General features: G+C 51.6%; 1 protein-coding gene across 4 annotated transcripts in view; it reads left to right on the plus strand.

The window, feature by feature from the left end:
• The window catches only part of WIZ (WIZ zinc finger), a 44,608-nt gene extending 18,731 nt beyond the window's left edge, over positions 1-25,877 (plus strand). Inside the window, exons 3-13 of one of the 4 annotated variants that reach the window (XM_036753632.1) lie at positions 913-991; positions 3,406-5,903; positions 6,658-7,020; positions 13,659-13,829; positions 14,239-14,748; positions 16,420-16,818; positions 17,759-18,301; positions 18,938-19,453; positions 20,169-20,591; positions 21,376-21,568; positions 22,828-25,877. In XM_036753632.1, coding sequence (XP_036609527.1) covers positions 913-991; positions 3,406-5,903; positions 6,658-7,020; positions 13,659-13,829; positions 14,239-14,748; positions 16,420-16,818; positions 17,759-18,301; positions 18,938-19,453; positions 20,169-20,591; positions 21,376-21,568; positions 22,828-22,984 — 5,852 coding nt within the window. In that variant the 3' untranslated portion in view covers positions 22,985-25,877. Of the gene's footprint in view, positions 1-912; positions 992-3,405; positions 5,904-6,657; positions 7,021-11,381; positions 11,671-13,658; positions 13,830-14,238; positions 14,749-16,419; positions 16,819-17,758; positions 18,302-18,937; positions 19,454-20,168; positions 20,592-21,375; positions 21,569-22,827 lie in introns of those variants that run through there. The other 3 variants (XM_036753637.1, XM_036753645.1, XM_036753654.1) reach the window with 3 other exon arrangements.
• The last annotated feature ends 1,418 nt before the right edge of the window (positions 25,878-27,295 follow it).

Raw genomic sequence — 27,295 nt, forward strand, 5'->3', positions numbered from 1 at the left:
GTAGGCCTTGGAGCCTGGCCTATGGTATGGCATGTCCCCCAGGGAAGGATGCTACCATTTGGTTAGGCCTAAGCTGATGATGTCTGGCTTTGGGCACCCATCAGGACCCATCTGTCTGATCCATGCCCCCCTGGATATTGTGTGCTGCCTTTCTCAAGGCTAAAGAAGAAGCTAGCAGTTTGCTGGATGGGCACAGATTAGACATGGTATTTTAGGGGAAGAGCCAGAACAATATGGAAGCTGCAGTGTTTAGATGTCACATAAAGGTGTCATGTAGAAAAGAAGTAGCCTAAACACCCAATCATCTTACTGAATGAAGTGTAGATAAAAGTCACCCTTCAGAGTTAGTGGGGAGGCTTCCCTGGTATATAAAATAAATCATGAGTGATGACATGTGCATTTTTGGGAGCCTGGTGTCTGTCCGTGGATGTATGTTTCCCGTTCAGCATCGTGTGGAGCAAAAAACTCAGGATTTGGAGTTAGTGGAACTGGGTTCAAAACCTAGCTGCATCACTAATGATCTGGGTGACCTCGGGCCATTGACTTCCTGCTCTGGGCCTCAGTTTCATCATCTGTCAAATGAAGGAGTTGGACTAGTTGATTTATATGGTCCTTGCTAGCTTATGACTGTCTGGACCCGTGTGGATGGCCACTGAGAGGATGGAGTGATTGGACCCTCAGCACTGAGTCTCAGAAGAAGACAGGGTGGTTGGGTTTTTTTTGGGGGGGGGGGATTCCTGAATGTAATTAGAAGTAGAAATAGACCCCTGAGTCTTTCCTCTCCTCCTTTCCCTATGGGTGGAGGGTAGGGAAACAAGGGATTGGGAAAAGGGCTGGGCAGCCCCAGCTTGGAGCTGGGGAGGGAGTGGGAATGACCCTAGAGCCCTCAAGATTTCCCCATCTTTGTTACAGATGGGCCACCCCATCATGGCCTCGGCGACACCCTCCCCTCTGCCTCTGCCGCCACCACCGCCCACCGGAGCAGCAGCCGGTGAGTGCCAGGCTAGTCTGCTTCTCACTTCCTGGGGGGATGGAATAGGGTGGGCTCCATGCCTGAGGACAGCCTCTTCCTCTCCCCCACCCCCTTTCCCCCTCTCCTCCAGCCTCAGACTACTAGAGCCAGAAGGGCAGGAATAAATCTTTCCTGGTATGGGGGGCACTGGAGACCAGGATGGACATATTTGGTAGGCCAGATCAGAAGAGGGTGCCCAAAGTGGGGGAGGGCATCTCTAGTTGGGATTCAGGACAAATGCATATAATTAACTCATTTATCTGAGCTTGTGGAGGAAGCAGTGGTGTGCATCAGTGGGCAAGTAACATGCTTGGCTTTCAGTTCAATGCATCACACGTTTATTCAATACCTACTATGTGTAAGGTCTTATGCTGTGGGGATGCAGTGTGCCTGGGGAAGGGGGGAGAGCATGGGGGTGGGGGCAGTCTCTCTCTCCCAGGATGGCTTCCAGGCTCCCCAGCTTAGACTGGACCCTGAGGACCAGAAGAGTAGCAGCATGGTGTAGTGGAAAGAGACCTGGGCCTAGAGTCAGGAAAGACCTGAGTTCTAATCCTACCCCAGTCACTTCAGAGCTGTGCAATGAAGGGCAAGTCACATAACCTTTCAGCCTCACTTTTCTCATCTGTAAAATGGGGTGTAGTAATTGTACAACCTACCTCACAGGGTTGTTGTGAGGAGAGTGTTTTGTAAGCCCTAGAGCGATAACAATACGTGAGTTATTACCATTGTTATACAGGTGGAAAGTAATAACCTCTGCCCTTGAGGAGCTTCCTCTCTAGTGGGGGATGCAACATGTGCAGAAAGAAGTACAGTGGAAGGCGGAGTGTGTCACAGCAAGGGAGATAGGTCGAAACCCACAGTTTAAGAAGTGCTGGAGGGGTTGCAAGTGGAAAAAGTTTAAGACCATTTTGGGAAGGAGATATTGCTTCCCCTGGGCGGGGAGGGGGGTGACAGGGAATGCTTCATGGAGAAGGGGACACTGACTCAGGTCCTGAGAAGGCTTTCAACAAGTGGAAGTGAGAAGAGGGGGGCGGGATACAGGGGCAGACTGTGCTTTGGACTTCCTAATCATGGAATCCAGCCCCCTGATTCCATGGGTGAGGAGACAGACACAGAGAAGAAAGAAAACAATTTGCCCAAAGCCACGTAGTTAGCGAAAGACAGGACAGGACATCAACCCAAGTCCTGCGGCCATACGGTCCTCCTTCCACTTCACCATGCAGTAATGGTCTTCTTTCTGCCTCCCTCTCCTTCTCTCCTTTCTTCCTTCTTTCTCTCCCTACATCCCTCCTTTCCTCACTTCCTCTCCTCTTTCCTGACCTCTCCGTGAGCTTCCTAATCTTGGGCTCAGAGTGCCTAGGTGGGAGAGGGTCCTGGAATAGTCCTCTAGAACCAAGAGGAAGGAAGGCTGGGAATGTACTTGTACTGTAAGAAGCCACTTCCTGGGGACAGTGGAGAGTTGCCTGCCTGCTTTGAAGCATCCTACCAGGTCCAGATGTGATGTAGGAAATCCTTGGCCTTTGGTACCTGCCCAGGGGGGGGAAAGGGAGCAAAGTGCTGGTGGTACCAAGGAGAAGCGTAGGGATACAATCTCAGGGAGTGCAGATTCCAGCATGTACTAGGGGCAATTCATGTGGGACACTGCATGCTGGGAACTATGCCCTCCCTATAAATAGATGCACCTGGTGTAGCAGGATTGAGTGCCCATGGGAACCCCCTTTAGACTTCAGCTGGGATGTGATGTTAGTGGTGTTTGAGGAAGCATAACTGCCTAGGTGGCTTAGGGCCCCCTGGGAGCACCTTCCAAAATCAGGCCCCTCAGCCTCTCAGCCCTGCCTTGCTAAGTATGTGCTCTGAATCAGAGACGTGGCCCAAGGCAGGACAGTAGTCCTTGCCCCCCGCCCCCCCCCCAACCCCCCCACCCATCCCCCCGCCGTGAAGGGCATGATTTGTTCCTGGCTCTTTAGGAGGCAATCCCGGTGCCTAAATTTCCCTGGCAGTGATGGGTAAGGGTAGTGAGAGGTAGGAGAGGTGGGAGCTGGGGCTTAGTACAGGAAGATGACCAGCATGTCAGGCAGAGCGAAGCCAGGACGTTTCTAGGGCCTTCTTTTCATCCTCCACTAGCTCATCACTAGCTGAGTCATAGGGATTGGGTTCAGAACTCCATTCTGCTACTTACTATGTGACCTTGGGCAAGTCATTGTCCTCTCTGGGCCTCAGTTTTCCCTCATCTGGAAAATGAAGAGGTTAAAGTAGATGATCTCTAAGACTTCTTCCAGTTCTAAATCTTCTTATCCCTTCTTAGCTCCCCAGCCCCCCTTCCCCGATCCGCTAGGGCAGCTCACACTGCCCTTAGTCGGACTAGCTCCTAACCTGTTGGTGATTCTTTGCAGCTACCGGGATGGAGGTGGTGCAGAATTCCCTCTGGGTTCACCACCGCTGCTGCTCCTGGGTCGGTTCCCCAGCCCTTCGGATGGGAGGGGCAGCCGGGCACCGTGGGAACGCCCTCTCTGTGTGGACAGAGGGGCCGATGTCAGGGAGGAAAGCACTTTAGAGAGGCCGTCCAGCTCCAGGGAGGCTGGGGCCTCGTTCTGTTCCCAGGAGGCCTCCTTTGTCAGCGAGTCCAAAGCTGTACATACTGTGAAAACTCACACTGAATTGGGAGGGGGGCCGGAGCTTCGAGGAGCTCCTGAGATTGCGGCTGAATCCCCTGTTCCCCTGGGGTCCTGGGAGGACAGGCACCCCCCTTCTGAACCAAAGCCCCTTGACACTTTCCACAGAGAGCACTTATCGAAGAACAAGAAGGGCATCCTGAGGTTTGATTGGTTCTCAGACCCTGATGAGCATGCCCACTATAGGGAAAAGGGCCAAGGACTGGACAGTGGGGTCGGGCAGTCAATGCGAGTCCAGCCCCTTCGAGAGGCAGCTCCCCCACTGGCCCTTCCAGGCTTCAGGAAAAGCCCTGTTCCTGGGTTAGGCAAGATCAGAACCCTGGAGGCAGCAGTGGTCACTGAGAGGAAGGGGCTGGTGGCAGAGCCAGAGGTGTCTGAGAGGAGTCCTCTTCCTGAGCCCCGCCCTGAGTGGGTCCTGCCCAGGCCAGGCCTTCAGGCCGGTCCCGAATTGGCCATCAGTAAACAGACGTGGACAGTAAATGAGGAAGACTCAGTGGAACGGCTGTCCCTAGAGCCCCCACCCTGTGGCCCCTATGACATTGAAATGAGGCCCTACTTCTGTAACTTAGTAGAGGAAGCTGACAAGGAAGCCCTGGGGCAGGAGGAAGACCCTGCTGTCTACACTTGTATTGAGTGTAGCATTTACTTCAAGAAGAAGGAACATCTCCTGGATCATATGATGCAGCACAGCCGAGGCCCTGGGCAGGACCCTGTAGGTGACTCCCGAGGGGGACAGGGGCAGTTCTCCTGCAGTGAATGTGGCTGGGCATTTGGGGACCCTGGCACTCTGGAGCAGCATCGCCGGCTCCACCAGGAGTCTAGGGAGAAGATTATTGAGGAGATTCAGAAACTGAATGAATTCCCAGATGAAGGACGAGACGCTCGACTCCAGTGCCCCAAGTGTGTATTTGGCACCAATTCTTCCAAGATCTTTGTGCAGCATGCCAAGATGCATGTCAGGGAGAGGAGGGACCAAGGGGCCAAGAGCCTGGGCCTCTCTGGCCACTCAGGAGGTGAGGCCCAGGACAGTCCTGGCCACCTTGCCTACAAACACTTCAGACCCAATGAGCCACCAATTGCCCAGGGTCCATCCCTAGGGCTAGGAAAGGGCCTCCATAGTTGCATCCTCTGTGGTTTCCCAGCCCCTAATGAGAATGTTTTGAAGGAACATGTGAAGTATGCCCACTCTCACCAGGCCTGGGGGGGAGATGTTGAAGCTTTCGAGGATCCAGCCAGCCAGCCCGGAACCAGCCATGACACCTACAGCCCTGCTCGGCTAGCCCGCATGCCTGATGTGGACTATTTTGGCAAAGCAGACAGGCTGTTTGCTCCAGCATGGCAGGAAGGCTCTTCTCATTATGATCCCACCCCTGCCTTTGCCCTAGGACACCACCGGCTGGACAGGAGTGGTCGGGTAAAGAAGAGCTTTCCCACTGCTAGCTTCCATTCAAGAAAGATGCTTCCATATGGTTCCACCCACAAGACCTTGGGAATGTTGCCATTCTCCTCGGCCAAAGTTTATAACCCCTACACCTTGCATCCTAGTAAAAAAAAAAGTATGGCCCACCCGAAGGATCTGGAGAGTGATATGGGTCAAGACATCCTGGCGGGGTGGGAGGAGCTCAGGCCCCTGGGGTCATATACCAGTGACGTGGGGAGCATGGAGGAAGAGATGTCTTTGACCACTGAGATTGACTTTCCCCAGAACCGAAGCTTTAACCCTATCACCATCCCCCAACCTGCCTTGGAGCTCAAGAGGACTTTTCGAGATGCCTTGCAGAAGGCTGAGTCCTCAGAGGCACAGCAGCACCAGCTGCGGAAGATGGTCCCCATTGTCCTTGTGGAAGAGATGAATCTGCAGCCTCCCCGAGGAGCTTTTCAAGCCCAAGGTCGGCTAACAAAGGCCCAAGGGGCCACCTCTTCCACAGAGCTGATGCTGGATGGGCCTATCCCACTGGATTTGTTGCTGCTGGACTCCCCACTCGAAGGGCCCTTGGGAATTGACGACCTCTTTGACTCAGACTCCCCCATGCTAAAGAGTGAGGAGAGGAAGTGCCCTTACTGCCCAGACAGGTTTCACAACGGGATCGGCCTGGCTAACCATGTTCGGGGCCACTTGAACCGCGTAGGGGTGAGCTACAATGTCCGGCACTTCATCTCTGCAGAGGAAGTGAAAGCAATCGAGCAAAAGTTCTCCTTCCAAAAGAAGAAGAAAAAAGGTAGTATGTAATCAATTTGAGAGTCTCCTAATTTAAAACAAGTATGCAAAAGCAAAAGTGGGATTAATTGGCACCCTCCCTTCCATGGAGATAGGTATATATATGCTGTCCCACTGGGGATATGGCCCTACTCCAAGGCATGGGCCTGGGTATGGCTCTAGAACTGGACAAAAGGCCACATGGTGATGCAGGGACCATCCAAGCCTCATCACTCAGGGGGAAAGGGACAGGGAGGGAGAGACTAGGCAGAGCAAATTTTCCATGTTTCATGTGCTGAGCCCCACTCCCCCTCAACAGAACTAAGAGCTGGATAGGACCCCAGGTAAAGGAGGAATGAGGGGAATCTGCCGTTGGGTATCATGGGCAGAAGAAACCAAGGAGCATCTTAGTTGCTGGGTTATCTATGACCGCTCCAGTAAGAAGGAAGGCTTGAGAAAGGGTTTGAAAGGGGATGAAGGGAGAGGTATTGGCAGGGGGACCCAGCCAGCCCATCTGGAACCAGCCACGATGCCTACAGCCCTACTCAGCTGGCCCGGTTTCCCAGCAGGGACTATTTGGGCAGGGGTAGGGCAAAGGAGGGTACAAAGGACTAGAAGGACAAGGGGAGATGGGAAGTGTGCACAGCTGAGTCCAGGGAAGAGGTGCCATCAAGGGCAGAGTGGGAGGCAGACAGAGGCTACGTTGTTAGCGCCCAGAAGTGATTCAGGCCTAGGAGATCCATGTCTGACTAACCATCCTACTCTTCTCTCCACAGTTGCCAACTTTGACCCCAGTACATTCAGCTTAATGCGCTGTGAGTTCTGTGGAGCAGGCTTTGATACCCGAGCAGGCCTTTCCAGCCATGCTCGGGCTCACCTTCGAGACTTTGGCATCACCAACTGGGAGCTCACCATTTCACCTATCAACATTCTCAAGGAGCTGCTGGCGGCATCGGCAGAGCGCCCTATGTTGGTAGCCCCAGGCCCTGGGGAGCCTGGGTCCCCAGGCTGTGAGAGGGAGATGCTCGGCTTTGGCCCACCCAGCCTGATGACTATGTCTGAGTGCAGAGGGCGGGGCTCACCACTGTCTCCATTCCCTCAAGCCTGGGGCGATGAGTTGGGGCCAATCTACCGAGAAGGTAAGAGAAACCTAGCGTTCTTTATATAGTAAAGTATATATATTAAGTATATATAGTAAGATCTGTGACTTCTGCCTGGTCCCTGGGGAGAGGGGAGGGACCCCAAGCTCTTTGACTCTTAATGGGTCTTGACTAGTTTTTAGTCTGGAGCAGATGATTTCATGAAGTATAGGAGGCATAGGTCTAGAGAAGAGACACTGGAAGGTTGAGAGTAGATTTTAGTTTAGATCCCTTAGCCTTCCCTAATTATAATAACTCCCACATTTGCAAAGAGCTTTTTCTTACACTTGACCCCACAGTCTCTCTTCTCTAGATTATGTCCATTGTACATACATCCTTAAATGCGGATGGCATTGGGCAGGGAGCCCTGAGTTTGATACTGTTGGGGAAGCAGTAGGGGACATAGTCCTTCCTTCCCATTTAGTTTGGTTGGAGATTTGTAATGCAATTGGAGGTCAAGACAAGATTGGCTGTGGTCATAAGTCATTAAGACTAGGGGCAATATCATAGGATGACTGTAATGTTGATCCTAGAATGCACCTTCTCAGCCATCTACTCATTTTACATGTAAAGAATTCAGGGCCAGAGAGATTAAACAGCTTATCCAGGGGCTGCACACACAGGTGGTAATTAGCAGGGCCAGTATGGAAACCAAGGTCCTTGGGCTCCAAACCTTACGCTCTTTTCCACTGTACTGTACTGATGTGCATGTGGGCTGTCGGTGTCCAGGGATTTTCATGGAGGGGTGCACTGGGACTCAAAATTTGGGTAGGATGCAGATAAGGTGAAGAGAGATTGTGGAGAGCCTTGAATGCCCCTGACAGGATCAGCTGGGTCTTAGGTGATTAGGCCAGTAGCCTGGGGAAGATGGGTTGAAGGGGGAGAGGCTGGAGATAGAGAGAACTATGAAGAGGCTGTTGGATTAATCTATGTGAGGTGATGAGGACCCTGACTAGGCTGGGGATAGTGGGCATCTGGTATTAAGAAAAAAAAAAATAGGAAAGTGGCCCTGAGCCCCCAGTGGGGCTGTTTACAGAAGAGATGCCTGGAATGGAAAGCCTGCTTTGGGATTTGTTTTTTTTGGGGGGGGGGAGTTGGGAGGGGAGCTGGAAAAGGGTATTGATGAATTCAGAAGGCCCTATATGAGGTTACTCTGTGCTCTCCTCTAGCATGCCTAGGTGACCTTTCTTGCCTGAACCTCTTGGTGGAGATGGTATTTCGCAGGGCTCCCTAGCAGGATTCTGTGAAGTATCTGCAGGAGTCTCAATAACCTCTGGGCCCTCTTCTCTCTAGAGATAGTCAGCAGCCCTGGTCAGGCACTTCCAAGCCAGCTTGTTTGCAGTGATACCCAGGCTACTTCTCCTTTGGCTTAGAGTTGTGCTTGGTTGTTGATTTGTCTTATCACTGAGCCCTGCAATAAGACCTACCCTAGCTTGGAAGTTAGATGAGGAATGACAAAGATTTCCAAAGAATTCATTAAAAAAGTTTTCCACACCTCCCAGCACTAAAGCTACCCAAGCCCTGTGACCCCTCACTAAAGCTTTTAACCCCCAGGGCACAGAGCTGGAAGCTGCTTCCTCCACATATGGGCCCTGGACATCTAGTTTTGGTCAGCTGGTCAGTCAACTAGCACCTAACACCTACTATGTGCTAAGCACCAGGGATACAAAGAAAGGCTAACAAACAAACACAGTGTGGGCTTTCAAAGAGCTCTCATTATAATGGAGTCATCTTTCCGCAGCTGTCCTTGGTCCGGGCATGGAAGGTGAGAGTGGGCAGTATCTCAGGGCCCTGGGGCTGTAAGACTGCCCTGTAGAGCAGAGGTTCTTAACAGTTTTTGTATTAGGGACCCTTGTGGCAGTCTGGTGAAGTCTGTGGATACACCCTTTCTCAGAATGTTTGTTGACAACATCCCTAAGGAAATGCCCAATTTCAGTTAGAGGTTAGTGAAAACAAAGATATTTTTTTCCTTCTCAAGTTCATGGTAGATCCCAGGTTAAGAAGCCTGTTCTCAAGCCACCTGGCTGCCCAGCGCCATCTGCTGATCCTGGAAAAACTGTTTGGATTCTTGCCTTGCCTAGGGAGTTGGCTAAAGGGCTGAAGGGTATCGCAGTATTTTAGAACTGGACCTTTAAAACTATGAAGTCCAAAGCCTTCAGTTGATAGAGCAGGAAGCTGAGGCCAAAGGGGAAGTGATTTCTCACAGGTGGCAGTGGCTGAGCTAGGATCAGAATACAGGACCTCCGACTCCTTTCTACTGCCCTACCACGAATTGACTTGAGATCTTAGCCTCTTCCTCTCGGAGTTCCCTGCCCTTCACTCCGAAGAACCTAGAGAATCAGACCCTGTGCTTTAGGTGCCCCTAAGCAAGAGCTGTGACATTTCCCCAGTGAGTCAGTTTTTCCCTTTCTCTCTTGACAATAGAATCTCCAGAGCTTGGTTCTGATCTTGGCCCTCATCTGAACTACAATCTCAGTTTGTCCTCTCATACCCAGAGTTGCCAGGCTTATTGGAATTGGTCAACAGCTTAAGTCAATTGTCTTTGGTGACCTGTGATCCTTCCCCTGAGATCCTCGTGCCAGCTTTCTTCAGTAGCATTGGTAGATTGCATGGGGGGGTCTGTTCTCAGAGGCCTGAGGCCAGTTCCTCCCACCACTCCGTATGTCAGTCTTCCTTCCTCTGTGGACATTGTCTCCCTCAGCCAAGGGATGGTGGCAACTCCCCCTGGCTGAGAGCCTTTTCTTTACTGCCAACCTCCAGGGGAGCCAGCTCACTCTCAGGCTGCAGGCTTCCTTCCTGTTACATCGTCTTCTCAGACTCTGGATGAAGAGAGGGTGCATGGCTTCCCAAAGCACCTCGAGGCTGCTTTGGGAGACTGATGTCTTAGGGCTCAGGGAGAATTTGGGACCTGACTTTTAGACTTGTTCTTGTTGCCTTCAAGGGCAGAACTAGGAGCACTCAGTGGAAGTTGTAGAGAGGCAGAAAGAGGTGTAGTGACAGAAAAAAAAAACCCAACAAACTTTCTGACGATGAGAACAATCCAAAGGTGGATGCAGGCTACCTTTGTCCATAATGTGTGCTCCTTAACTGGTGGAGGTCCTCAGGCAGAGGAGAGATCCCTGGCGGGGTTCTTGTGGAAGGAATTTCTAATGAGGAGTGGGTTGGACCTAGATCCAACTCAGGTTCTGACTCTGTACAGGACATGTCCTTTCCCCACCACTTCTCTTCTTGGGGATTACACAGGTGCCTCAGGAAGCTGGGGCAGAATCATGGATCTGTCTAGAAAGGTGATGAACTCGCCATCCTCTGAGGTCTTAAAGCTGGATGGCCACTTGTAGGGTCTGCTACTGTGGGGCTTCCTTTTGTGGATGGGTTGGACTAGCCAGGACAACCCTCAAATTCTGAGACAGTGATTGGAGACTTAGGGCTGAGGAGGGATCTTGGAGAGCATCCAGGCTAGGGGTCCTTGAGGTGGAGCCCCGGTAACTTTTTTTAACAAGTGGGTTTTTTTTTTAATAACCATGTTTCCATATAGTTGTTTTCCTTTGTAATCCTAAGTATCTTATTTTGTATTTCATTCTCAGAAAGGTGCACAGGTTTTAACAAATTGCCAAAGGGATCTATAGCATATATAGTTCTAGCTCAGCCCCGCTATTTACAGATGGAGAAATTAAAGCCCTCGGGGGGGGGGGGGCGGGGCGTGACTGCCAGGATCTTTTATAAGACTAGACACGGGTGTCTGGCGAGGCCCACCCCGGGGATGCTATCCGCCCATGGTGGGGGGCGGGGGGAGAGGACTTCTTTGTTCCAGCTTCAGGGCCTGGTCCTGCCCTGCCTTTTATAGTTCACATACATCATCTCAAAAGCATTGGATTTGGCGTTCGAGAGGGCCTGGGTTCAAATGCAGCTCCATCCAAGCTCCTGCCTTTGTGACTTCGGTCACTTTGTGACTTCTCTGCGTGCCTCGGCTTCCACATCTGTGGAAGAAGGGGGAGGTGGCCCTAGTTGACCTGTGAATTCTAAGAAAGGCTCTTTCCTCTAGTGCTGGGCTGCAAGGACCCGCGTCTTCGAGTCTGGGAGCAAGACGGGGTAGGGTAGAGTGGAGTGGGGGGAGGGAAGAAAGAGGAAAGGGAGGGGGAGCGGCCCTCTGGCGCTCGCTTGCTCCTGGCTGGCGGCTAGCTCGGTGTTCGTTCTCTCGGGCCTGAGCTTCTCAGCGGATTCCTCCCTCCCCTAGCTTCGGGTGTCCAGGCGCCGGGGCGGGGCGGGGCGGGGCGGAGGAGAGAGGAGGGAGGAGGCCCTCGCTCACTCGGCGCTCGGTTGCTCCCGCCTGGGGCGGCCGCCCCGCGTGCGCCGGACCCAAGATGGCCGCCTCCACCGCCCAGTGCCGAGTGACAAAAGCGGACGGGAGGGCGGCGGCGGCGGCGGGGCCGCGCGGGGGGGCCCGGGAGCGCGCGCCCGCGGGGGGGCCGCCCCCGTCCCTCTCCCCGTCCCCTTCCCCTCCCCGCGGGCCTACGCCGCCGCCAACGCTGCTCCCGCCACCGCCGCCGCCGCCTCTGCCGCCGCCGCCGCCGCCGCCGAGGGACGGGCCCGAGCCGGGGCCGGGAGCTGGAGCTGGAGCAGGCCCGGGCCCGGGCCCGGGGATCGCACCGGGTGAGGAGGCCGTGCCGCGCCGTGCCTCGAGGGGTCCTGGGCTCGGGCCGGAGCCCGGGCAAGCGTCGCGGGCCGCCCCTTCCGGGAAGGCCTGGGCGGCCGCGAGGCCCCGCTGGAAGAGAGGCGAGCGGCCCGGGGTGGGGGTTGGGGGGGGAGCAGCCCGGCTCTGTCACTGCCCGTGCAGGGTCTGCGGAAGAGGCCGGGATATCAGCCTGGAGAAGCTCTTGCGATCGCCAGGCCTAGGCACCTTGTCTTACCGGGAGTAAACTGAGGCTCACAGCTCAAGAGGGGTTTCCATTTCCTATTCCTATAATCTCTCCAAAAAATTGAGATTCCTGGCCTTACTATTGCTGCCTCGATGATGGATGGAGCGTGCTCAGGCCGAACCTTTCTTCCTCCCTCAGTCCTAGCTTCCTGATCAGTAAAATGGGGGGAATGAGCCTGGGCCGTTTCTGAACCTCCTCCCTGCCCCAGAGCTCCTCAGCCCGGGGCCTGGGGAACCCCAGTGCTTTGGAGATCCTAAGTTTTCTCCACAGTAAAACCAAAGGGTCCGACTGCCCTGGCATGGGGCGGCCCACCTTCTGGCCTTGCATGTCTCTGCCTGCCCCCAGTGGTGAGACGGTGCCGGGAGCAGAGGGAAGGAGGAGGAGGAGGGAGGGCTTCGTGCGTGCAAGCCTGGCCTGGCTTGGCCTCTGAGCTTGGTTCTGCCCTTTGCTACCTTTGTAGTCCTGGGCAAGTCCCTTTTTGTCTGTGGGCCTTTTATCCGCTCCTCCTTAAATGGTTTGGCTAGATAACCTCTAAGGTTCTTTTCAGCTCTAAAAATCTACTCATCTTAACTAAGGCTGAGCTGTTTCTGCCTGAACTCTGCTGTAGACTGTGTCTCAACTTTCCCAGCCAGTATTCCTAGAAGTCGATCATTGTGGCCTTAACCTGTCAACTGATGGGATTGTTTGCCAACTTTTCCGAAGTCCCTTATTTACTCAGGGGTACTTTCCCTGGCCCCAGCTCACCTGAGGAACCCCATTGTCATGCTTCTATTGAAAGGGCCTTAGAAGTGGGCCTTTATGGGTGCAGTGGAACCAGGGAACAATCATAGCAAGGAAAGTCCAATCAGAGGATGTAGGATTATAAGATTTTAGAATCAGAGCTGAGATTGACCCTAGAGTTCATCTAGTCTAATCCTGTGACTTTGGATAAATCACTCAACCCACATGGGCCTCAGTTTTCTCATCCTTCAAATGAGGGGGTTAGGCAAGATACCTTGATGATTCCTTCTAGTTCTAAATCAGAAAGATTTAAGTGCCTAAGTTCATGCAGGTAGTAAGTAGTAGAGGGAAGACTTATATCTAGCTTCTCTGACTCCAAATTCATTGCTTTTTACATCCTGATGTTCAGCTGGGCAAGTTATACAGGAGTTGGCTAGAGAGGAATGAACTTAAAACTTGTTTTGGCTATGATAGATTTGGTACTTTGCAGCTCTTAGCCACTCCTGATGGTCTTTGACTTTGTGTAAACCTACTACAGCTTGAAGAGAACATAGGAAATGTAAAGTTCCCCTCTTTTTCTTTGGGTAAAAGCTTGATTGATAAGGACACTCAACTGCTTGGCTTCTTCAGGCTTAGAAGTTTTCATTGGGTTGTAGCCAGCTGCTCACCAATCCGAAGACCCTGCCTTTGTTGAGTCCAGGGTATTTGGGGCAGACTAAGATTGTAGAGAGATAGGATGAAGAGATCCAAGTCTTCAAGGCCAAGACTGTGGGATTGGCTGGATAGTCAACTGATATCTACCATGTCAACATTGGAATGCAGTGGGTATCATATGTAGGCACCATGAGAAAAACATAGGTGTTCTGTGATGGGTGGCACTTGGTTATTGGTTGTTGGTTGTCTTCTTTGTTAGGCTGGTGTGTTTAATGTCCCTTCACCCTCAACTATTCAGTCTGAATATATGTGTGTCTCTTTCTCTCTTAATATTCCCTCTGTTGGCAGTTCTGGCCTCTGAGGAAGAAGAGATGGTGGCTGTGGAGCTGGCCTCACCCCCGCTCCCAAAGAAGAGTGCTCTTCCACCTGGGCAACTAGAGCACACCACCAACAGGTTGGGTAACAAGATGTCTCCAGAGATCCCCCATGGGAGCAAACAAGAGCCCCCAGATCTCAAGGGTGAGTTTCTTCTTCATCTGAGGCAACTGAGGAGGGTTTTGAAGATTCTCCACTCCTTCTGTCCCCCACATATGCATTTTACTAGTGAGAGTGTTTTAGAGATTGTTAGTCATTCACTTTGGTAAATTCTCACTGAGGATCAATCATCTAGGCATTTCATTGTGAGGCCACCAGCCCTCTGCTTAGGAATTCTCCTCTTTGCCAGTCAGAGAGGCTGGTAACCAGTCCACGAATTCACTTCTGTAGTACCTCTGGAGCTAGTTAATTGGTCATCTACTCTTCTGTCCTCATGTAAAGATGGCATTCCCCTGGGGCCAGGCCTCAAAGGTGCTACCTCAAATGTGTCTCTTCCCAGCCTGACCTCATATGCCTTCCTGTTCTATGTCTGTGTCTCTTTCTTGATTTCCAGCTCAGAATCTGACAACATGCGAGGTGTGTGGTGCTTGTTTTGAGACCCGAAAAGGCCTTTCCAGCCATGCGCGCTCTCACCTGCGGCAGCTAGGTGTGGCTGAGTCCGAAAGTAGTGGAGCTCCCATCGACCTGCTGTACGAGCTGATGAAACAGAAAGGAAAACCTGACAGCAGCCCCCTGCCCCCACCCTTGGCCAAGAAATCCGGCTCCCCGAAGGAGGCAGCTGCTGCCTCTCCCCGCCCAGGCCTGCTGACCCTCAGCAAGGCAATTGACAGAGCCCCTGATCCCCCCATCAACAAAGCCATCAAGTCACCCCCTGGCTTCTCATCTAAGGGCCTTTCCCACCCACCAGGCTCCCCTCTCCTCAAGAAGGTGCCGCCTGCCCTGTCCGGGTCCCCCCCACCCAAGAACCCTGAGGACAAGAGCCCCAAGCTGCCCCTGAGCCCCCTGTCAGGCTCCCCGAAGGCGCAGTGGCCCCAGCCAGAGGATGAGGGGCCCCTGAACCTCAGTGAGTTGGGATTTTTTAAGCTGGGTAAGGTCAAGGAAGTTTGGGAGGTGGGACAGTTGGGGGAAAGGGATTGGTGGTGGGGAGGGGGATGATATGTGACTGCTAGGAGGGCAGATTTAAGACAGCAGGACTGGCACCTCTTCCCCCAGAGGGAGTTTCAGCTTGAGCACTTGAAGCTCAGGTTAGCCTGTGCATCTGTCTGATTGAGAGCTAGGATGGAGCAGCTTGTCTGGTGGTACCATAGGTCCCACTTATTCTCATCCCCCACTGCTTTTCTTTGCTGCTGGCTCTCCCCGGGCTGCAGCTGCTGAGTGGGGCCATCTCTGTCACATTCCTGATCTTCCCCTGGGCCTGAGGCCTGGGAGGCAGATATTCAGACATCCAGGTACCCCTCCTCCTGGATTCTGTCTGTTGATCCTTCCCTGTCCTGCGGCCTGGCTCCTCATTGTGCATCAGCTTGGTCTTTTTTCCCTTGGTGACAAAAGAAACACAAGATCTGTGTGAGGCTAGCCAGGGCTCCTCTTATTCTGCCAATAGGCCAGTTTTATCACAGTGATGCTGGAGGCCTTAGGGGACCCATGAACTCACTTGTACAAAGAGAACCAGAGTCAAGGCAGCTCTTCCTTCTCATGGGCTTCTCTGCTGGCCTTCCCATGTCTCTAAAGAACCCTTGCTGGGGCTTCGTGCTCCATAGCAGATCTCTTCTTTTGAGAGTTGGCTACGACCTTTTGGGTTGGTTGAGCTCTCAAAGAAGAGCCATTGGGTCTGACTCCCTGTGGGGCCACTGGGCAGCTCTTGCTGAACCCTATTAGGTCCCCTGTTAATTGCTTTCCTTCTACTTGGGTGTGGTTAGGGAACACATAGGTGCCCTACCTAAGAAGTATCCTTTGTGAGGGTAGGACAGCAGAGCCAGCTGCAGACTTGCTGTTTGCTTGCCCCATTGAAGAATCAAACCCAGTCCTGAGATGGCAGTCAAAAATACCTACTGCTCTGTCTCCTTTATCCTGGGCCTGTCACCCATCTAATTCTGCCTCCTTAACTCCTCAGATACAGTTGCTTTCCAACCATTCCATTCCCATGGGTGCATGGAGTTTCCTCTGTCAGCTGTTATGCTTGGTCGTGTGCCACTCACCAGGTCTGGGCTCTTGGCTTTGACCTAGGAAGCACACCTTGCCTTGCATGGCATGCCATGACTGGAGCCTGGGCCCAGGGTCCAAGCTTGTATGGACATGGTGAGGGGCTCAGCAGTATCAAACCCTTCAGACTTCCATTCAAATGAGCTGCTGCCCCTCACTCTGAAATCACGGAGATTTTGTCTTCAGACTCTTGATGTACAGAATTGGATTTCCCCCAAGGGGGATTGTCCTTGGGATTTCCAAGGGAAGGAGAGGTAAAAAAAAATACCCTCCAGAAATGAATCTTTGGTTAAAATCTCTAGTCCTGAGTATCTCCTGCAGTCAAGGAACCAACCAGATTCTGTGGCTTTTACCATTTTTTGCCAGGAACTCTGGCATAAGTAGCTGAAACAGACTCAGTCTTCTGGACCTTCCACTGCTGTGGCTCCCCAGGGCCGGCTGGGGTGGGAACAATAGTTTCCCCTTCCCTGGGGGACCAGCAAACATGGTCCCAGGGGAGCGGGCATGGTGACCCCCCTATGTTTTGTCTCCGCAGCTTTAGATAGTGATTCGGGCAGAGAGCTTGATTGCCAGTTGTGCGGGGCCTGGTTTGAGACCAGAAAGGGCCTGTCCAGTCACGCCAGAGCCCACCTGCGCCACCTGGGGGTGAGCGACCCGGATGCCAAGGGATCCCCCATAGACGTGCTTCACGAGCTCATCAAGAGCGACGGCTTCCAGACCCGCCTCCCAGCAGAGCGGGAGGTGCTGGCAGAGCCTGGGCGGTCTGGCCTTTCGGCCCTCCGGCCCTCGGCCACGGCTCTCTCACTGCTCTCCCCCCCGCCCGCCAAGAAGCCCAAACCGAGGGCGTCGGGTGAGGCCAGCCTTCGGGGGAAGCAGGATCTCTCTGCCAGCATATTCTGGGCCTCAGACGTGGAGCTGTCTCCTCTCAATCTCTGTAGGTTCTCTCTTCCACTGTCTCTTCTCCCCTTCAGTCCCTGCCTCCCCCTTGGGGGTCCAGGGAAACTTTTATCACTTCCCATTTGAGGGAAGGAAACAGGAAGGTCCATCATGTGGCTGGGCTTTTCTTTGCCCAGGGGCCTGGGTTGTGATTGACCAGGAGGCTATATTAACTATCCATGGCCCTAATTGGCTGCCTCCTCTGGAAGGGGACACCATGTTTATGGGACTCTCCTGGGAGGGAAACCCTCGGTTGGGTCTCCATTGAGGGAGCCATTCCTGTCTTTGGGGTTTCCCCTGCTCAGGTTCTTATCTTTGCCATCTGTGGCCATTCTTTGCCTTCTGAAGTCCCCAGGGCCCTGTGATCATATGGAGGGCGGTGTGGGCAGTTGTATCCTCTACTTCAGAGGTCTCTTTCAATGACGGCACTAGCTGCTCATTCAGGACCAACCACATTTTAGGGAGTTTGGTCACCATGGAGGAATCTGAGTCTCCAAAACAAGTGCAACTTGAAGGCTGCTGGCAAAGTCTGATGAGACAGAGGCCCAAAGCTCTATCGGCCTTCCTCCTTTGCTCCAGGGGCCCTCCTCTAGCCCTGTTGAAAACTGGGGAGATAGGTGGAGATCGCAGGAACTGTCTTGCAGGGGCAGCTTGCTTCAAGTGCCTTCCTATGGGGAACATCTCTCATCCCCTCTCCTCCTGAATCCCTGTTCTCTCTATCCCTCCCTGCTTCCTGTCACCCTGCTCAGGTAGCTTTCTGTGACCCTTTCCTGTTAGAGTCCTGAATCAGTTAACGATCTCCTCTTATCCTTGGTTGGCTAGGAGCATCTGGTGAAAGGGGAGTGGGGGGGATGGGGGCAGGGTCATCTCCAGGATTTTGGTGATCAGCTCCAGTAACTGTTCCCAGTAACCTTTCTTCCTTTCTCCTTTTCCTACAGCATCAGGCCCAGAGCCAGTCAGGGACATCCGTTGTGAGTTTTGTGGTGAGTTCTTTGAGAATCGCAAAGGCCTGTCAAGTCACGCACGCTCCCACCTGCGGCAGATGGGAGTAACGGAGTGGTATGTCAATGGTTCTCCCATCGACACCCTGAGAGAAATCCTAAAGCGCCGGACCCACCCTCGGGCTGGAGGACCTCCCAACCCAACCTTGCCAGGCCCAAAGGGACTGGCCAAGGCAATGGTTGGGGGCCCTGGTGGCTCCCTGGAGGCCCGAAGTGCTTCAGAGCTGCATGTACCTCCCCACCCTAAGAAGCTGCAGCCATCTGGCAGCCCCCTGGGCCACTCACCAACCACCTCTCCACCCCCAACTGCTCGTAAGATGTTCCCTGGTCTGCCACCTCCCTCCCTCCAGAAGAAACTGAAGCCTGACCAGATGCGGATGGAGATCAAACGAGAGATGTTGGCTGGAAGCCTGCACAGTGAAGGCCACCCATCTGATGGACCCTGGTCACCTCGTGAGGACATGGCACCCCTGAATCTGTGTAAGTTATTCCCTCAGTGATTGAGGAGGGAGGTAGAAGTAGAAGATAATCAAATCCAAGGCAGATAGGGACACGTAGAAATCTGAGACCCTGCTAGGAACTGGACTGGAAGGTGCCCACCTTCTTAAAAGCCAGGAAAGCCAAGGCAGCGAAGAGGAGGACGCTTTCCATATTAAGGTAGATATGCTGAGTTAATGCCGTCTAAATCTGGCTCCCACTGACCCAGGGCCCCATGGGGGTTACTAATTGAGTATGATCATGGTAAGCACTAGAAGTCACTAGACAAGGGAGTGGACATGCATTGTTCTACACTTTCCTTGACTAGAATCTTTTGAGGCTCTTTTGAAGTTCTTGGGCCTGTAAAGGGCAGGAAACAGGGCCATGTTTGGGTCCAAGACTCAGGGGCAGTTGAAGTCACACACTAAAGGGAGAAGAGGTCTATTCTGGGGAATGTACTGAATCAGAGCAAGCCCCTAAGAACTCTTCCTAGAACAACCACCAGCCTATCAGGAGGTCAAGGGGACCTTGAGTCATAAGGGACTCCAGGGGAGCATAGCTTTTATACCATTAGGTGTGCTTGGCACCCTATACCTTTGGAAGCTTCCCACATCCATCTCTCTCCCTCTTTCCTTGCAGCTTCCCGGGCAGAGCCAGTCAGGGACATCCGCTGTGAGTTCTGTGGTGAGTTCTTTGAGAACCGCAAGGGCCTGTCAAGCCATGCACGCTCCCACCTGCGGCAGATGGGGGTGACTGAGTGGTCAGTTAATGGTTCACCCATTGACACTCTGCGAGAGATCCTGAAGAAGAAGGCCAAACCATGTCTCATTAAGAAGGAACCTGCTGCAGGTGACCTGCCCTCACCCCTGGGTGAAGATGGGCCCAAATCCCCCGGAAAGGTGCTTCAGGCCCTGTCTCTTACCCCATTGGCTGGTCGTCCTGGCAAACCTGGGCCTGGCTCTGCCAACGTGCCCCGGGAGATGAGCCTCTCGCCTCTTGCCACCAAGCCATCTACTGGTTTCCTCACCCCCATGACGGCAAAGCGGCCGCTGCCTGAAGACCGACTTCTCTCTGGGGAAATGAAGCCTAAGACCTACATACAGACGGAGCTGCCTTTCAAGACCAAGACCATTCATGACAAAAGCTCACACACTTGTAAGTTTGGAATTGGTGGGGTTGAATGAGAAGTGGGAATTTGCACACTTTGGCTATTGGTCACCTATCCCACCTTTGATTCTTTGTTGCCCAGAGGTGGGGGGTGGGTGGGTTCTCTTCACAGGTGGTGAGACCCTTGGGTGTTGGGGAGTAAGGACTAGATATCCAGACCCCTAGTTCATCTCTCCACATGCCTTGTAGCAGACCTTTCCATCCCGTGTACCTACCCCTGGTCCTTCTAGAGTGGGAGTATCTCTCATCAAGCCTCAGAGGGGTTTGGGGATCCTGTGGGTGGTCTAGTGCCCGTTAGAAGATATCTCAGCAGAGATACTTTCTAGAGTCAAAGCTATAAAAAGGGCCTAAATATGGTGCAAGGTGGGTGTGGGGCTTTCCCCGAGTCCAGAGTCATTGGAACACTGTTGTTTTCTCTAGGTATATGCTGTTCTCTTACAGTCCATTCTTGCTTCCTTCTCATAGCTGACAAATGCTTTAAGGATTGCCAAGCCCTCCTTCTTTATTTCATAATACTTCTGTGAGGCAGGTACTACAAGTAGAGTTGTCTTCATTTTGTAGAGGACAAAACAGGCTCACAAAAATCAGTAAGTTGTCCTTGGTCCCACAGCTAGCAAGGGTCAGAGGCAGGAGTGAAACCCAGGTGGCTCTGGACTTTCAAGTGGCCCCAAATGCTCATCATCCCTTCCTTTTCTGCCCACAGCCAGCGAGGCCTGTTGTGAGCTGTGTGGCCTCTATTTTGAGAATCGTAAGGCACTGGCCAGCCACGCTCGGGCTCACCTGCGACAGTTTGGGGTGACAGAATGGTGTGTGAATGGCTCCCCAATTGAGACCCTGAGTGAGTGGATCAAGCACAGACCCCAGAAGGTGGGGGCCTACCGAAGCTATATCCAGGGCGGCCGGCCCTTCACCAAGAAGTTCCGTAACTCAGGCCATGGGCGAGATGGGGACAAACGAGTGCCCCTCACCTTGGCTCCCAACAGCCTCACCCTGATGAACAAGAACCTGGGGGGTGAGCTAGGACCTGGGGAAGCTGGCCGGATTGGAGATGGTGGGGAGCGACCCCTGACATCCTCACCTCTGGCTTTGGTGAAGGCAGAGGAACACCAGCGTCAGAATATCAATAGTGAGTGTTGAGCTTGGATTAGCAGGGTGGGTGAGAGGGAGTCTTCCTCACTACCAGATCCCTTCTCAGTTGTGTGAGTGGAGAATGAGTGTTTCTCAGCAGATCCCTTCCCCTTACAATGCTCCAGCTGCTATTTTGGGGTGGGACTGGGATTTAAAAAGTTGGAGAGATGGGCATCAGGGTTGGCTGACTCAAATATGGACGTGATAAAACTTATTTGAGTTAGCCTCCCATCTCTTTCTCTCTAACTAAAAATTCAGATCTTTTCTTCCTTTGTCTTTTTTTGGAGGGGGAAGGAAGGGCAATTGGGGTTAAGTGACTTGCCGAAGGTCACACAGCTAGTAAGTGTGTGAAGTGTCTGAGGTCACATTTGAACTCAGGTCCTCCTGACTCCAGGGCTGGAGCTCTACTCACTGTGCCACCTAGCTGCCCCCAGATCTTTTCTTACATTAGCATGGAGCTTTCCTGCTACAGGGAGTCAATGCCAAAGTGGCTTTTGGGAGTTGGGGTGCCTTTCTTCCCTTTTTCTTGAAGCAGAGCTCTTCTCCCAGGACCTGGGGCTCTTATCTTTCCATTAATTTCAAGCTTCCCAAACCTGGTCTCCTTACAGGCAGCTCAGTTCCTGTTTTCTTTTCCCCATCTTGTAACAGTCTGGTTTGGGAGTTTGTATGCATATCTGTATGCATGCATGCACGTGTACAGGGTTGGGGGGTGGGGTATTGGAACAATGGGAATCACAGGCCTCTCTTGCTTGTCTGATTGAGTCCATCCCTCTCCTGGGTAGAGTTTGAGCGAAGACAAGCCCGGCCTCTGGATACAACCTCATCTCGGGGTGAAGAAGCCAGTGACTTTCAGCAGAAGCTGGAGGAAGTGCGACAGCCACCTCCTAGAGTAAGGCCTGTCCCCTCACTGGTCCCCCGCCCTCCCCAGACATCTTTGGTGAAGTTTGTGGGCAACATCTACACTCTGAAATGCAGGTACATTCCTCTGGGGACATTGGTTTTGGAGGCAGGGAGGGCTGGTGGTGAGAATTCTTTGAGACATCTAGCTCTCAACTGTTAGGGTATGATTCTGTGGAATTACAGACATAAGGGCAACCGTATACCTCTCCAGGATTTAGAATGGTCATGTGTATTCTGTCTGCTTTCGTTTTTCTAGGCCTTTGGGCAAGCAGTCACAGTGCTATCCCAACTCTGGCTTTTTGTAGTTCTGTGCTGTATACCTCAATGGGGAACCAGCTGGGGCTCCTTAGGGGTAGAATCATTAATGCCCAGAGAGGCCCACCTGTCAAGTGCTCTGTGATAGATGAGGAGAGGAAATTTTGCAAATCTACATGCCTGGGAACCTTCCAGGCCAAAAACAGGTTCAGAAATGCCTCTTCCAATAACTAATCACTCCACTTCCTGCCTAGAAACCATTAGCTATTCTTCCCTAGGACTCTTGTTCCTTAGGCTTAAAGTGAGTCCTCAGTTCCAGTCAGTTCTCCATAGGAATTATGCCTTCCTGATTTGTATAATTAGCTCTTGTGTGGCAAAGCTAATATTTGAATGAGTTTGAGCAATTTCTCTCATGTCTTCTGGTCTTGAACTTGTTTTTTATTATTTTAAAACCTTTTTATTTTCAGTTCCAAAATCTCTCCCTCACTCTGTCCTCTCCCCCCACTCAGTGAGACGGCAAGAAACACGCTACCCATTATGCATAAGAAATCATGCAAAACATGTTCCCTCCTTAGCCATGTTGCAGAGAGAGAAAAAGCAAGGAGAATAAAGAATGTGAAAAAAAAATGCTTTACTCTGCACTCAAGACTTCATCAGTTCGCTCTCTGGATATGGATAGCATTTTTCATCATGAGTCCTTTAATTAATTGCACAAACTTATTTTTAAGAAATTTTTATAATTGTTTCATCATAATTGATTCCCTTTGTAATACTACACACACACTCTGCATGATTCTGAGAAGGGGGTCTATTGGTTCCGCCCAACTAATACAATAGACCTAGGCCATGTTTTATGACGATTCTGGTATAGTAGCTCAGTCTCAGGTTAATAGAAAGGCAACAGAAGTGCCAACTTCAGGCAGGTAAGGTTACCCATTGACCTTCAGAGCCCTAGATGAGGTGTGGGGTATACAGGTCTAAGGCAGATAGGTGTGTGGAGAGGGTGGAGGCTTCCTTGTCCTTCTGAGTGTCAGGAGGGTCTGGGGCCTCTCTCTAAATGATCGGGTTCTCCTCCATAGGTTCTGCGAAGTGGAGTTCCAGGGTCCCCTCTCCATCCAGGAGGAGTGGGTACGGCATCTCCAGAGGCACATCCTGGAAATGAACTTCTCCAAAGCAGAGCCCCGGCCAGTGGAGCCTGAGGCCCCCGAGGCACAGACAGTGGCAGAGGCTCAGTAATGGGAGGCAGTGCGAAGCATTCCAGAGCCACCTCTCTTCCTTTCTCTCTCTGTTGGTTTCACCCTTTCTCTCTTCACTAAACTCTTCTGTTCCGTTTCCAAAGGAGCAAGTCACAACCTCAACACTCAGGCCCAGGCCCAGGCCCTGGTGCCCTAAGCGTGAACACTACAGATGATGATGAGTTATTTTCCTAGCCTTCCCTTCCTCCTTTCCTTCCTCTCTTCCTTGGGCTTGGAAACTACCCTAACCAGGGTGTGATAGTGCAAAGAGGACATTTCTCCCCACAGGTTTTTAGGGCAAAACTCATACCTATGAGCACTTGAGTCTTGCTTATGCTAGGAGTGAGAGAGGTGGCTTGCTTCTTTCTGTCTGTGGCCAAGCAGATGAGAAATCTGCAGAGAGCCATGGAGAATAGTTCCTCTGTTGGGACCCCAAGGGCTGGAGCCAGAGCAAGGCAGTCAATCTCCACTCTGTTAATTGTGTGTAGAATCCCAAAGCCCCTGTCTTTTTGCTGCCTCAGGAACCAGGTGGTTAATAATAACCACCTGGTTCCTCTTTTGCCCCAGGTTGGCTGCATGATAGTCCTCACTACTTCTGACCTCTCCTCAAACCCCAAGACACAACCCACCCTCCACACACTCCCAAGGGCATCTTGTTTCACGGGGGGATCTGCCCTTCCCTACCTTCCTCCCTTCTTCCTTCCTTTTTTCCCTCTCTGTCCTACTAGATGCCTGCTCAAACGAGTGCATCATTCCCACGGTGCTTGCTCCAGGGCCCTCTGATGCCTGGTGTGGGGGTCAGCGTTGGCCTCAGACCTTCCACAATGCCCAGGCTGGGGAGCACTGACAGCCTCCAATGCCACGGAAATCACTGGTGGCCCCCCAAGCAGCCTGAGGCCCTGAGAGGGGTTCTCTCTGAGAAGAATTAAGCTCAGAGCTGACAGCTTTCTCCTGCCAAGTCATGTCCCCAAAGATCAGCAGGGGGTACTTTAGAGGCCCCCTCCCCTTCCCCCACTCTGGGATGGGATTGTGTTTTTCCCCCATCTCATCCCCTTTCACTATTGCTTTTTATGTATAGCTTCCTAGACCTTCCACTTTTTTAAACTAGTTTTGTGTAGAGAATAAGGAGCATTGATTTTTATTTTGGAGTCCTGGGCCAAGTAAAGCCGGGAGGCAATTGACCTTTTAACTTTTTTCAGTGGCCACATTCTGGTTATTAATGTACCTAGAAGTATGTAAATTAGATTAAATTTCTCTTCTGGAAACACATCTGGGTAGCTGGAGGTGTGTGTGTGCGTGTGTGCGTGTGTGTATGTGTGTTTTTCTATAGGGGTGAAAAAAGAGAAACATACCAAGGTCCTTTCTAAGCTAGTGAGCCCTCACTTGATCTGAGGGTGGACAGGGAAGAAGATTCATTGCTTGGGATTGCAGCCAATGATCTTTCCTAGAGACAAGTTAGAATTGGACCCAGGCCCCTAGAGGTCTTTGGACTCAAGCGCTAGGGGCCATTGGAGGTGTGAAAGAGCTGCTGTAGTTTTTTGAGTAATGAGGGGCAAAGCCCAGAGGGTTTCTGTGCTACAAAAATGCCATCATGTTGGCAGTGGGCAGGAGAGCTGTGGTCACTTCACATGGAAGAAACATCCCCCTTCCCCAGGGGGTTTATTGGAGTCTGAACCCTAGTGCTGAGAATGAAGTTAGCATTTTCGACTCAATAAAAGAAAACATTTTCTAACAATTAGAACTATGCAGCAATGGATGGAAATGAAAAGAAGTTAACAAGTCTGCCATCCCCAGAGGTGAGAACAGCCTGCATCCCTGCATAGTGGAAAGAACACTGGATTTGGAACCCAGTCCTGCTGCCTATTACTAGTATGACCTTGGGCAAATTACAGTCCTACTTTAGACCTCAGTTTCTAATCTTTATTAGCACTGTACTTGGCACTTAGTAAGCCCTAAATAAAAGCTTTTCATTCATATGTAAAATGAGTGGGACTGGATGGTCTCAAAGGCCCTTTCCTGCTCTAGATTCTATTGTCTTCCTTCGGGTGTCAGGTGTCTTGGAGGGGGAGGGGTTGACTTCTCAGGTCCGTTCCTCTTTGATTGAGCCTAGACTGCTTAGATTCTCTTCCCCAAGTAGAATTGGGAATTTTTTAACCTCTTCTTAGCTCTCTTCCCCACCTTACTCCTTTAACTGCCTCACCAAAAATACAAGAAATACCAGGCAGGGTCAGGTCTTGTACGGGTGCCATGGGATGGTTTATTGTGGTGGACTATCACTTAGCACCTCAAGTAACTTCCTTTGGTATCCTATTAAGGACCTATGACTATATAATGCCTAATTTTACTTTCCCCTGCCTAATTTTTCAAGATCACATTCTCTCCTCTTGGGTTTCTTAATCCTAAAACAATTTTCCTTCTCTACTTGTGCTATGACTTACAGTGTTCATGTTTTTGATGAAAAAAGCCAGTCTTCACCCTAGGAAAAAAAGCAATTAATTTGCTCCAAACAAATGTATTTACTGGGTGCTCTCAGAAATTCAGGTAATTATGTGTGACTCCAAAACCTTCTAGTTACTGCATATGGCTCTCAGTATGTAAATCCCCTGTGGTATATTCTTGAACATTGATGATACAGATCATTATTCTTGATTTGTGAGAGATTTATTCTGTAGGACCTGGGGAATAGTATAATTTAAATTGTGGCAAGTAGAGGAAAGCTTTTTGAGTTTTAGGACTAAACTACAATGTGTTAAGGAGATACAGTTCTTGTCCTATTAAGGCAGATTACTACAAAGCAATAAATGTCTTTTGGGACAGGACTTAAACACTAATTTTCTGATGAATTACCATCTACTTTAAACATTTGAAATCTTAAATAAACTGTCTTAAATGTATAACCATTATCTGTTTAATCGAATTAGGAAGGTTTTCTATTAAAATAGACAACTAGCATTTATTAGTCACGTTACGTGTTAGAGTGGAAAATTAAAAAAAAAAAAGCCCCAGCCTTCAAAGGAGCTCTGTTTAATGGCGGGGGGGGGGGGGGGGGGGGGGGGGGGGGACGGGGGACGGGGGACGACACAATAGTGCTTTTTAAGATTTGCGAAGTGTTTTACAATTATCTCTTTATTCCCACAACAACCCTAAGAGGGAGGTGCTCTTATCCCCATTTAACATGAGGACACTTACTTGAATTGAATTAGGAAGGTTTTCTACTAATATAGAAAATCCTGGACCAGTAAAATATCCTAGGCTAGAAAACTTCCTGGAAAAATGGGGAAAGAGCTGCTTTTTATTTCCCCTTCTATAAAAAGGGAGAAAGGTAGGTAAGTTTCCAGCTTTCTTAAGCTGTGTCTTAGTTTTCCTGGTGCCACGGAAAGAACCCTAGATTTGGAGTTGGGTTAAGGGTTCAAAGCACGGTCTCGTCCTTAGGCCTGGGCACACTTTGGGGCTCAGTTTCTTCACTTGTGAAAATAAGGAGGTTGGCCTATGGTCCTTTTCAATCCATGAGCTTAACTTATATGAAACCCAACACAAACCGTTAAGAATCTGCACACAGAAGATCCTCCTAAAATGCATTAGAGGAAAAGGAAGGGGATGACCGGGGAAAGGTTCACCCTATCTCCACAGAACCAGGGGATGGCCCCGGTCCACTGGGTAGAGCCCCAGGGGAGGATTTGGGGCCGTGGACCTGGAAAGCCGCTTAGTGGAGCGAGCGGATGAGATGCACATCCATTCCCCTGAACGTCCCAAGCAGCGTGCGCTGAGAACTCAGACTTCTTACTGAAAAGTGTGGCGAAGTCCTGCAGTCTAGTCAGAGGCTAGGGCTGCCGTGACTCGCTCTGCCTGCCGCTGGAATATGCTGCTGGTCTGGGCTGGAGTGTGGCCTGAAGCGGTCCGCCACCTACTGGACAGGACGAGCAAGGTCTAGCTAGGAGATTCCCACTCTCCCTCTCTAAAATAACCTAAACCCCGCCCTCGCAAGCCATTGGCTCCTCAATCTGACTGCCACCTACGGAAGAGACGTCACACGCTTCCCCTTCATCCCCACTTCGAGCCTTGAGCACATCCTTGGTGCGCTCGTTAGGAGGGGCAGGGCTAATGAGGTCTTGTACTCCCGGGAGCCTCTCAGCCAATCAAGGCCTACAGGACGCCGGCGCAGAGGAGGAGGGAGCACGCAGCTAACAGATTGGCAGGACCTCGAGCCACTGACCTCGGATGACAACCTGCAACCCTGTTGCGGACGGTCGAAAGAGCCAATAGCGTTGGCAGACTTGGCAGACAGTAGCCAATTCGGGCGGGAGGCGGAGCC

This window comes from Trichosurus vulpecula, chromosome 1 (assembly GCF_011100635.1).
Source record: "Trichosurus vulpecula isolate mTriVul1 chromosome 1, mTriVul1.pri, whole genome shotgun sequence".
In the NCBI taxonomy this organism is placed as follows: domain Eukaryota; kingdom Metazoa; phylum Chordata; class Mammalia; order Diprotodontia; family Phalangeridae; genus Trichosurus; species Trichosurus vulpecula.